A 10,171-nucleotide genomic window follows, 5' to 3' on the forward strand; every position below is an offset into this window, starting at 1 on the left:
GGCTACCGTGATTTAAATGTCCTTCATAAGGGGCTCACAAACAGCACAGCCATCATAAACACACAGGCCACAGTAAACACACAAACACATTTCATACCGCTACAACTTTCTAATTGGGTAATAGTCCTGCTGACATGAACACTAAAACAAGACTCTCGGAACGATAAAGCATCTTGAACGCTTCGTTTAATTCCCGTCTAAGAGGGGGAAAAAGCAAGTGAAATATCCTAAATTTGGATTAGAAATGAATCTGGCAAAGAAGTCAGCTGGAGAGGGGGGGGACCAATCTTTATTGGTATGTGTCGAGTGCGCCAGAGGACAGTATGTCTCGTAACACTGCACTGCATAGCTAAAAGCTCAAGCTTGGCTTTAAGAACTTACAGGTAAAATAGGTGTGGCTGTGTGAGAGACTGTAACCGACGAGCCTACATGTACGTGTGGTTCACCCTCTTAACACAATTCCAGTGACGCGATGAGATACAATACACACATACAGAGTAAACAGGACTTAAAACCAGCTTTTTTGTGCACTTCTGAGACTCGTTAAACAGCCCTTTAATAAAACGTTAACGCTGGGGAAAACCATAACACAACAATCAAATTATTTCAATTCAAAATACAAAGATGACATTAGCACCGATGGAAGCTCTGGCCATCACGCAACATGCTGCTAACAGCTGGGGTTAAGTAGGCATGGCGTAGTTTAAGAGGCAGTAGGAAATACAGCTTCTATTACAGAACTGCAGGGTCACGCGCACCGATCTGGATTTACTCAGACAAGCTCAAAGCAAACACTAATTCGGATCAGTCTTTACGAGGAGAACGAGAGAAGGACGTGACTCATGATTTAGGGAGGGCTGCAAGTGCAGAGCATGGGGGAGAGGTCACACAGAGGTCACGCACTTGCAAGCTCGGCGCCATCATCATCATTTATATTTCTATAGTGCCGTTCTCAGACTCAAGGACGCGTTACAGACAGATATTGTATTAACTCTTCACATTTCAAAACAGGTGGAGTTTGTCAGGATTTTGGGCTTCATCTTATATTGACAACTAGACTTTCAGCTTTCATAAAGAATTTTAAACCAAAAAAAAAACTGAGATTTCTTTATTATTACAGCATCTTCACCTTTAGAACTGGTGATAAAAAGATAAAGCTGCAAACTATATTTTAACACATCACATCCCACCCCACTCAAAAACAATGTTAGATGTCAAAGACAGAAAGAACTGCCAGGGTGCTTGACTGCTCACCTGGACAGACCCCTCGCTGATGGACACTGGACACACCTGGCCAGAACACTTTCAACATTTCTCTACTTAGCCACAGACATATATATATATTTTTTTAAATCATAGCATGCCAGGTGTTTGTCTTGTACAGAGGCCATGTTGATGTGGTTGCACAGGTAGGACCATGGGTGCTGCAGTATGAAGAAAGCTCCTCCAGGTGTTCCTCCCAGGCTTTGGACGGCTTCTCCAAAACTTTTACTGAATTTTACTGACATTAAAGTAATATGGTTAAAAAACAAAACAAATACAGTTCTAATGAAACTGCCTAGCCCTGTGTGTACTTCCAGTGTCTGTTTGCACGGAGACAGCCACCGACACTTTGACGCGGCTGCGCGGTGGGTAAACAGGCCGGTCTGGAGGCCTGAGGGTGAGACCTCACTCGTTGGGAATGTCGATGACCAGCTCGGCTTCCTCTCCCTCCCCCCGCTCCTCCTCTCCTCCCTCGCTTTCACCTTCGCTCTCGCCCTCCTCCTCGGCCGCGTCCCCGCTCAGCATCTGCCGCGGGACCCAGCTGAATGGGCCCGACGACCCCGTGCCCGCGGCACTGCCCGCTGGGTAGTTAGATGCCATGGCAGATACCACCTGCGGAAGAGATTGGGGTGGCACAAAGGGAGAGAGAGAGAGAGAGAGAGAGAGAGGAAAAAAAAGAGAGATGTTCTGATGACTGATGAAAAAGGGAGTTGTAGTGGTAGCTCAGTGGTTAAGGTACTTGAGTTGTAATTGGACGGTTCAAGTCCCACCACTGCCGGGCCCCTGAGCAAGACCCTTAACTCAATTACTCAAGTTGTACTCATTCATAATTGTAAGTCACATTAGATAAAAGCGTCAGCTAAACGCAATAAATGTAAAGGTCTGCATATAACATTGCGTGTTGAATGGGCCAGTGATGTCCTAAAAGAAAATGTCAATGCCTCTCTTGACATCTGTGTGCTTATATTCTCTCTCTCTCGCTCTCTCTCTCGCTCGCTCTCTCGCTCGCTCTCTCGCTCGCTCTCTCTCTCACCTTTCCTGCAGGCTCTTTCTTTTGTTTGGATGGTTTTGCTTTTCTCTCTTTCTTCGCTCGCTCAGCAGAGGGAGCCAAATAGTCAGGAGGGAAGGCTAACTGTTCCCCGCACACGCACCCACACAGACAGACATACGCGCGTACATACCCACACACACACACGCACGTGCACAGACCCATACACACAGTGTGCACCCCGAAAAGATTAGTTTCCCCAGGTCCAAAATACGCAGATGATGTGACAACATAAAAGAGAAAGAAAACAATGAGTGAATAAGATGTCAAAATAACAACAAGTGACTTAATATAAGAGCAAAAAACCCCAAACAAATAAAAAAACAATGACGTTCCAAACCAAAATGTTATGAGCAGATGTGCGTAGAGGCCAACGAGGCAGCCTGCGCGGTACTCACCGTGCTGAGATACTGCGAAGCTGTGGACGACTGGAGAGAGGTCGCCCCCGAGCGAGAGAGGAGAGAGAGATGGGGGGATGACGATGACGTGAGGGTCGGAACTCCAGGACTCCTCCTCCTGAGGAGACGAGGGAGAAACCGATCACACAGGGACAAACGGACATGCAGACAATCTGTTTGCCTTTGCAGTTAAAAAGTCTGTCAGTTCCTGTCATGTCAATATCAGCCTTGATAAAGGCACGTCAGTCTCTACAATGCGCAGGATGAGAAAAGGCATACAAGTGAGCTGATTTTTTTAAAAAATGGAATAAATCCAGCAAGCGACAGATACACGGGCAATTTAGCCATTTCTCCACAATCGCACTCGGTACTGATAATGGACTCACTTCTTTCCTGGCTCCCTTTCCCTCTCCCTGGGCCCGTCTCCTTCGCTGTCCGAGGAGGCTGTGGCATCCGAGTCTGCAAGACACACATCATTTTCCATGCCACGCCAACGCATGCCCAAGCTGAAGCTGAAGCTAAGTAAATACTTACCGGAAGAGTCCTCGTCCACGCGTTCATACTGTAACAATCTGTCCAGCAGGAAGCTGAGATAGACATGAAAGACAGCTCGCGCTCACTTTGATTAAAAAAGATTCAAGTGTGCAATAGCTTTAAGAGAAGAGTTTCACCTTTTGTCCCTGGAAACTTTAAGCAGCTTTCTCTGTGTCCGTCTCAACTCCTCTTGAAAACATTCCTGCTCCTGTAATCAAACGAGGCCAGATAAATGAGAATGCGCCCACGTAAACACAGAGAACCAAGCACAGAAGAGACACTTACATAGACCAAAAACTTCAGTTTACGCTTCAGGTTTTTGTATTTGCGCTTGTAATCCACATCCAATTCTGCCTGGCCGTTCATATCTGGTAACGAAAGAACATGTAGATTTAGACCAGCACGCAATCTCACCATCTCTGTTAATAAACGACTACTAAAATGCGTCCATGATATTAGCTTGGGACTCCTATGGTGGTGGTTAGCTAGGTAGCCATCTGTAGCACGAATACTGCCTTCTCCTTTCATAATTTGCGCATGCGTGTAAATACATAACACAGATCGTGATATTGACCATAAACCATATACACCGGACACACCGACGCATCTTTTCAACGCATTTCCTTGTTACTGAGACCCCAGCTAACCCGCTAGCGAGCTAGCTAAAATAAGCGACCAGATCTACACAGCTAGCTAAATATTTAGGAATCAACAACCCTTATACGGTTTGATTTGGAAATTCACTTTAGCGAGTAACCGACCTGAACTTTAGATGGTTAGCTGGACACTGAATCCAGCTAACCGACCTGTGTAAGTGCACGCTGAACGTTACCATACACTGTTTACTTCCTCGTATCCTTTATGCTCCGGAAATGAACTCTAAATGACCTGGTGGGAGACACGTTAACTAGCCCCTCGCTCAGAAACGCCAACTTTTAAAATTAAGACGCCGTATCTTAGTTTATTCTCAGTTTCTCCTATACCTTACCGGTGGTTTGAAAGCAAACTGAATTTTATAAATAAAGTATTTTATTTTATTTTGTGGACGCTTGTAAATACTTGCATAAAATATATAAAACATGTTGTGCGGTTAAATGAACAGTTTTACAAACGTAATTTAATGACGAATGATGTAATATGTTCATAAATTATTTCTGACTAGTGAGAATAATCAACCTTTTTGGTATTCTCTGCAGTCACTGTACCCAATGTAGCACAAGAACTATCAGTGTTTGGCTGCAAATTTAAAAATAAATAAGTAAATAAATGGAATACTTTACAGTGAATTATTATTTTAAATGCAAAGCACTATTTCTTGCTTGATATTTTGAATGTCAAGCAGTCAGATATTTACGCCGCCTGACTGCTTGGACCCAGAGGCAAAGGTAGACGAGCTATTAAAAGTCCTATTAGATTAGATTTGATTAATTGACAATAAAGTGGAATTAAATTTTTTGTTTATTTTTCATTAATTGAATAGGACTTTGCATAAGCCATCGTTCATCTTATCTACCCCTGACTGGCTCCCAGCAGTCAGTCAGGTAGAACACAATGATATATCAGTCCACAGAGGCAGGGAGGGGAGGAGAGATCAGGGCAATGGGAGCAGAGGAGAGGGGAGGGCAGCAGGAAGGGGCAGGAAAGGGAGGGGAGGGGAGCAGGAGAGGGAGGGGATGACTGGGGAGATACAACAGTGGGAAACAAGCGTCAATTATCCGACCTTTTGTATGAAATATCGAACACGTTTCCCATGGTGTCAAAAGAGTTTCTTGGTATCAATAGGTTTTTATTGTCATACTGCCTTCCCTGAAAGACCTTAATGATTCAATTTATGGAAATATTCAGAAAATCTTTACCAGACAGACCCCTCTTTATGAAACATAATGTTCCTTCTGTTTGCTCATAAAACAGACACATACGCAAACCCATGCACACACACGCACACACACACACACACACACACACACACACACACACACACACACACACGCACGCACACACACACACCCCCAGGGTCTTCTATAGAGCTTGCTGAGTGAAACATAAGCCCCTCTCTTTCTCTCCAAGTCTGTCTGTCCTCTAACATTGTCTCTTGTTGCCGAGCATCAGACAGACAGAAATAGAAAGCTCTTTCCTCACTGCCATAAATCGTGCCGCTCTGCGCCGCTGTTAAAGGCACCGGCAGCCTTCTCTCCACTTTCCACCTTGCCCCCTTGCTGCTGATGTCTTATTATTCAGAGTCTGATGACACACCCTTAATCCTGACACTCTAACCCATTACCTGCGTGTCACACACACTCTCATTTGAGCTCGCCTTCTAGTCCCACCTCTGACCACTAACTCTAGTGACCCTTTGGATTTATTGCATAGTCTCTGTCCTTCTATTTGCTCTCTCTCTCTCTCTCTCTCTCTCTCTCTCTCTCTCTCTCACAGGGCAGACAGATACACAAGCACACACAGCTCTTTATAGCCCCATCTCTCACGTGTGATGTCCTGAGGTTTTGTCTTCTTTTCCTTCGCTCTGAAGAGGAGACTGGAATGTACGACACTCACACCAAGGATACAAACAACAACTGCAACAAGTCCCTTCTCAATGACCAAAAGGTAAGTGCATCCCACAAAGACAAAGAGGAGAAAAACAAAGACAAACTTAGCACAGTGCGAAGTTTGACCTGGATCAGCGTGAAGCATGTGCCGAGTGGGCCAGTGGTTTTCAGAGGTAGAAACAGAACCCTGATAGCACATAAATGCTGTCCATCATTTACAAGAAACTAGTTGATCATCTGACTTAACTTTGCCCTGAGTAAAATCCTGTTTTTGGAAATGGTGCATCTGCGTTCAGGCTGCCATGACTATTACTACACATTACTATATGCAAAGGCCGCTGCTGAAATTTCCAACCATGCCTGCATCTGTGTTGCAGGAGAGACTGATTCAGGCCATTAGGAGGATTAAACATGAGATCGACGAATGCAAGGAAGCCGCGCGGGACTCCTACGCGGAGGCCGTGGACGTGGAGGTGAAGGCAGGGTCTCACAAGCGGTGCAGCGGCAGTTTGGACACATGCATGCAAATGGAAAGCGTGTGTTTCTTTAGCTCTACAACATGACATGTTCTGATGCTATATTTGCAACCCGGTGGTAACTAGAACAGTTGCTATGGTGCTGCATATCTGAGAGGTGTGTGCAAATCCCTTAAATCGAAAGGTAATACAGCAGGAATTTCAACTAGCAAAATATATTGGCAAGAAAGTATGTAAGTGATATCTGGGAATAGAAACGTTTTATTGAATTTTATTGCGTCGGAGTGACTTTTCAGTTGAGACTTGACCTCCTTCCCTTTACTAATGAAAGAGCCTTGCCCACGAGCAGACATTCATGTACATCCCCTCAGGGCCAGTTTGACGAGATGGAGCGGGAGATCCGAGCAGAATTCCAGAACCTCCACCGATTCCTGGAGGAGGAGGAGGAGAGGGACGTGGAGCGGCTGATGAAGGAGAAGAACAGACGCGTGAAGCTGCTGCAGGACAGGGAGGCGAAGATCTCCACGCAGGCTCGAGACTTGGAGAGGGCCATCGAGACACTCAACTCCAAGCTGAAGGAAGAAGACAGCCCCAAACTGCTAAAGGTTCCCGGCTGATTCCTTTAGCTTTCAGCCTTCCAGGGAATATAGACCTGAGTTGAAGTGCTTCTCAAAGATTTTGTTGTCCATCTACATTTGTCTACAAACACTAGTTACTCGAACAAACGCATGCTATCACACCAACTGACTCTACCCTGAGTCAGATGTTGATATTAGGAAGCAACTCAGCATTATGCTAATGGATAGCCCTCTAAAGTGTGCGGGTGGGGGTGGGGGGTTGGAGCGTGCCCACAGAACATGCTAGATGCTATCTGATACTGTTTACCACACGGTTCACTGTTGAGCTGCTTACACAGTCACATGACTGCATGGGTGGGAGTGGAATCTGAGGCGCTCATGTGAGAGCTTGTGAACTGTGACATCATTTCTTCAATTCTTTTTTTTTCTTTATTCTTTTAGGAAATCAAAGATCTGCTGAAAAGGTAAGTCAGACTTTATTGTTCTATAACCTCCTTCATGTCATCTGTTCTCTTTCTCTCATGTCTGTTTTTCTGCAGACACTCTTCAATGTGGACACCAAATTACTGCAGTCTTTTATGTGAAGCACTTTGAGTTGCCGCCATGCATGAAAAGTGCTGTTAAATCAACTGTTGCCTCTCTCAGACATGAACTGTGCCTCTTTTTCTGCGCCTCTGTCTCTGTGTCTATCAGATGCGAGGTGAACTTCTTTCGTCCGGCTCCGGTAGACAGTGAGTTTTGCTCAGGCCAGTTTGTGGGGCCGATCCAGTACAGGATCTGGAAGCACATGAGGACATCGCTCTACCCAGGTACAGCCCCTCTCTTCCCTTTAACTGCCTCCGTCAAACCACATGCAGCATGTTCAAGACTGCCCTCCATGCCCACCTGCGCAATAATATTTTCACCTCTGTTCATGTGGACACCGTGCCAAGGGTCATGCCAGGCCACAGAGGCAGTACATTTACACCATTTAGCTGATGCTTTTATCCAAAGCAACTTACAGTTATGACTGAGTACAACTTGAGCAACTGAGGGTTAAGGGTCTTGCTCAGGGGCCCAACAGTGGCAACTTGGCAGTAGTGGGACTTGAACAAGGAACCTTCTGATTACAAGTTAACCACTGAGCTGCCACTGCCCCAGGTAGTCAAGTACCTCAACAAGTCTAGTACCTCAACCACTGAGCTACCACTGCCCCAGGTAGTCTAGTACCTCAACCACTGAGCTACCACTGCCCCAGGTAGTACAGGCAGTACTAAGCAGTTGCCACTACCCTTCAGGTTCTAAGAGTGCCTCTGTCATGTGACATTGGCAGCAGTTCAGTGAGATGTGATGACTGGTTTCTCAATACTTACCTCTTTGGTAGCTACAGTACAGCAGGACACAATTAACCACACTTGCCCACAATTCTCCGGCAGAAGCTTCAGTCTGCTTCTGATTCAACCTTATGATACATTTCCTCTCGCACGCAGACATATCCATGGTGACCTTCGACCCCGAGACAGCTCACCCTCTGCTCCGCCTGTCGGCCGGCAACACGGCGGTCCGCTTCGAGGAAGAGACGCCGTTGGACGGGACGTCGAGCAGCCCGAAGCGCTTCCACTACTACTACACCGTGCTGGGCCGGCAGGCCTTCACACACGGCCGCCACTACTGGGAGGTGGACGTGCAGAGCAAGACGGCGTGGCGGGTGGGCGTGGCGCGGGACGATATACCCCGCGGCGCCATGGACACGTCCACGGAGGTGGACGGGCTGTGGACACTGACGCTGCGGGACGGGCGCGTGCGGGCGTGCACGTACCCGGAGGCCACCGCGGTGCGCTGCGCCGCCCCACCCACCCGCTTGGGCGTCTTCCTGGACTGTGACAGAGAGGAGGTGTGCTTCTACGACGCCTCCACCATGGCACCGCTCTTCTGCTACGCCATGGGCACTGTGCCCGTGCCCGTCTGCCCGTTCTTCAACCCGTGCGACGCGGATGGTGGCAGGAACCGCGCCCCGCTCTCCATCTTCCGGCCGGCGCTCTGAGGACTCCGCCGGGCATGCCAGATACGCACGCCAACTGGGAATTCAGACCCAGGTGCCTGGATTTGGCGGTCAAACTTGGAGTGTAAGAGTGAAACCTGGAGCGAAGAGTGAAGCTGTGCTGACAAATGCTTAATTTCCATTCAACTAATGTGTATATAACAGTGAAATTTTGTTGTTGCTGTTGACTTTCAAATACTTGTATCAGATTCTTTGTGAATATAAATGGCTTTCTAAGTATTCACTCTCAGAGTGCCTGGTTGGCTAGACAGAGAAACACAGTGGGGAGAGGAAAGGTAGAGAGGTATAGAGAGAGAGAGAAAGTGTGTGAAGAAATAAATGATAGATGGATGGTGGATGGGTGTTATACTGTTTCACTTTAGCCTGTCTATAAATACTACAGTCACACCTGCTGAAATCAGCTACTGTCATTATTATCTGAACAATGTGAGTGTGTGTGTGTGTGTGTGTGTGTGTAGAAATGCCTTGCTCTGTAATTTGAGACAGGGTCCTTTTCACAGGGTCCTTTAAAGTGTATTCTCTCAACAAAGGAGCCTAAAGTGAAACGTGCATTTATTATTATCTTCAGACATGAAGCGAAACATCAAACGTTTTCACAAAAGGCCTGTTTGTGTGTGTGTGTGTGAACAAGAAAACCCACAGAGGTGGACAAGCAGTACCTACACCAGGAAGGGTGGAGCTCTTTGAGGGACACAAGATGGCGGCTGGTTGGTAGTTTGTTACCCTGAAAACTACAGCTTTACCTTGAGTTTACACAACACAAACACGCTCGCCGAGTCGCCCCAGACATGACTGAGCAATGTTTGGAACATGCTGACCACTGGACGTTTGCTCTCGTACACCACAAACTTGTACTTTCGTTCACACACACTTGGTCACGCCTGGACACATACGTGTCCTGCGCCCCAGGAAAGTGGGGCGCACTCGTCCTTTTCTCTGGAGCGTCTCTGACTGGTGTCGCAGAGTGGAGGGGTGAATGGGGTTTTAGTCACGGCAAAATAGCCAACTGCCCTTGGGTCTTTACACAGAGGACCGTTTCCCACTAACGAGCCCTAATGGAGTCGTTTGAGTTACAAAGTAAGAGCGCGAGCACTTTAACGAGTGCATTATCTCTCACCTTAGAGAGCTGTACTTGTACGCTGAGCTGTAAGAGCAGAGTACAGTAAAAAGGCAGATTATTATCTAAAACACGGCAATGGAATCTTCGTCTGGATTTAATCTTCGTATTCAAAAAACCTCTTTCAGGACGTGATCATTTTCTGATACTTTCTGGCCCGTGTTTGCTCC

At 46.8% G+C, this 10,171-nt stretch overlaps 2 protein-coding genes across 4 annotated transcripts; one reads left to right on the forward strand and one right to left on the reverse strand.

The window, feature by feature from the left end:
* Positions 1 to 269: 269 nt before the first annotated feature.
* On the reverse strand, positions 270 to 4,104 carry ino80e (INO80 complex subunit E). 3 transcript variants are annotated; one of them, XM_035530980.1, is made up of 8 exons: positions 4,076 to 4,104; positions 3,529 to 3,611; positions 3,381 to 3,451; positions 3,244 to 3,296; positions 3,096 to 3,168; positions 2,710 to 2,827; positions 2,297 to 2,395; positions 270 to 1,875 (listed from the first exon to the last, which is right to left on the reverse strand). In XM_035530980.1, exons 2-8 carry the CDS (start codon positions 3,607 to 3,609, stop codon positions 1,669 to 1,671), a joined length of 702 nt encoding a protein of 233 aa, XP_035386873.1. In that variant the 5' UTR covers positions 3,610 to 3,611; positions 4,076 to 4,104; the 3' UTR covers positions 270 to 1,668. The 3 variants fall into 3 exon arrangements, with proteins under 3 accessions (XP_035386873.1, XP_026875278.2, XP_035386874.1); XM_027019477.2 differs by having other exon boundaries at positions 4,005 to 4,099; XM_035530981.1 differs by lacking the exon at positions 2,297 to 2,395 and having other exon boundaries at positions 4,005 to 4,099.
* Positions 4,105 to 4,574: 470 nt separating this feature from the next.
* On the forward strand, positions 4,575 to 9,281 carry si:ch73-54f23.4 (zinc-binding protein A33). Its single transcript, XM_035530720.1, has 7 exons — positions 4,575 to 4,628; positions 5,614 to 5,847; positions 6,167 to 6,262; positions 6,637 to 6,870; positions 7,285 to 7,307; positions 7,537 to 7,652; positions 8,313 to 9,281. The coding sequence occupies exons 1-7, from the start codon at positions 4,575 to 4,577 to the stop codon at positions 8,864 to 8,866; spliced, it is 1,311 nt and encodes a 436-aa protein (XP_035386613.1). The 3' UTR covers positions 8,867 to 9,281.
* Positions 9,282 to 10,171: the final 890 nt, after the last annotated feature.

The sequence above is a fragment of the Electrophorus electricus genome, chromosome 10, assembly GCF_013358815.1.
Source record: "Electrophorus electricus isolate fEleEle1 chromosome 10, fEleEle1.pri, whole genome shotgun sequence".
Lineage (NCBI taxonomy): Eukaryota > Metazoa > Chordata > Actinopteri > Gymnotiformes > Gymnotidae > Electrophorus > Electrophorus electricus.

What these genes read in the sequence shown, in the direction of transcription:
- ino80e (XM_035530980.1), bottom strand. Translation starts at nt 3,609, where the DNA reads ATGAACGGCCAGGCAGAATTGGATGTGGATTACAAGCGCAAATACAAA. An exon ending in GAAAGGGAGCCAGGAAAGAA is followed by an intron (nt 2,828 to 3,095) that starts GTGAGTCCATTA and finishes TCGTCTCCTCAG; the next exon opens with GAGGAGGAGTCCTGGAGTTC. An exon ending in AGAAAGAGCCTGCAGGAAAG is followed by an intron (nt 1,876 to 2,296) that starts GTGAGAGAGAGA and finishes TCTCTTCCGCAG; the next exon opens with GTGGTATCTGCCATGGCATC.
- si:ch73-54f23.4 (XM_035530720.1), top strand. Translation starts at nt 4,575, where the DNA reads ATGTCAAGCAGTCAGATATTTACGCCGCCTGACTGCTTGGACCCAGAG. An exon ending in GCTTGGACCCAGAGGCAAAG is followed by an intron (nt 4,629 to 5,613) that starts GTAGACGAGCTA and finishes TTTATTGCATAG; the next exon opens with TCTCTGTCCTTCTATTTGCT. An exon ending in ACAGCCCCAAACTGCTAAAG is followed by an intron (nt 6,871 to 7,284) that starts GTTCCCGGCTGA and finishes TTATTCTTTTAG; the next exon opens with GAAATCAAAGATCTGCTGAA.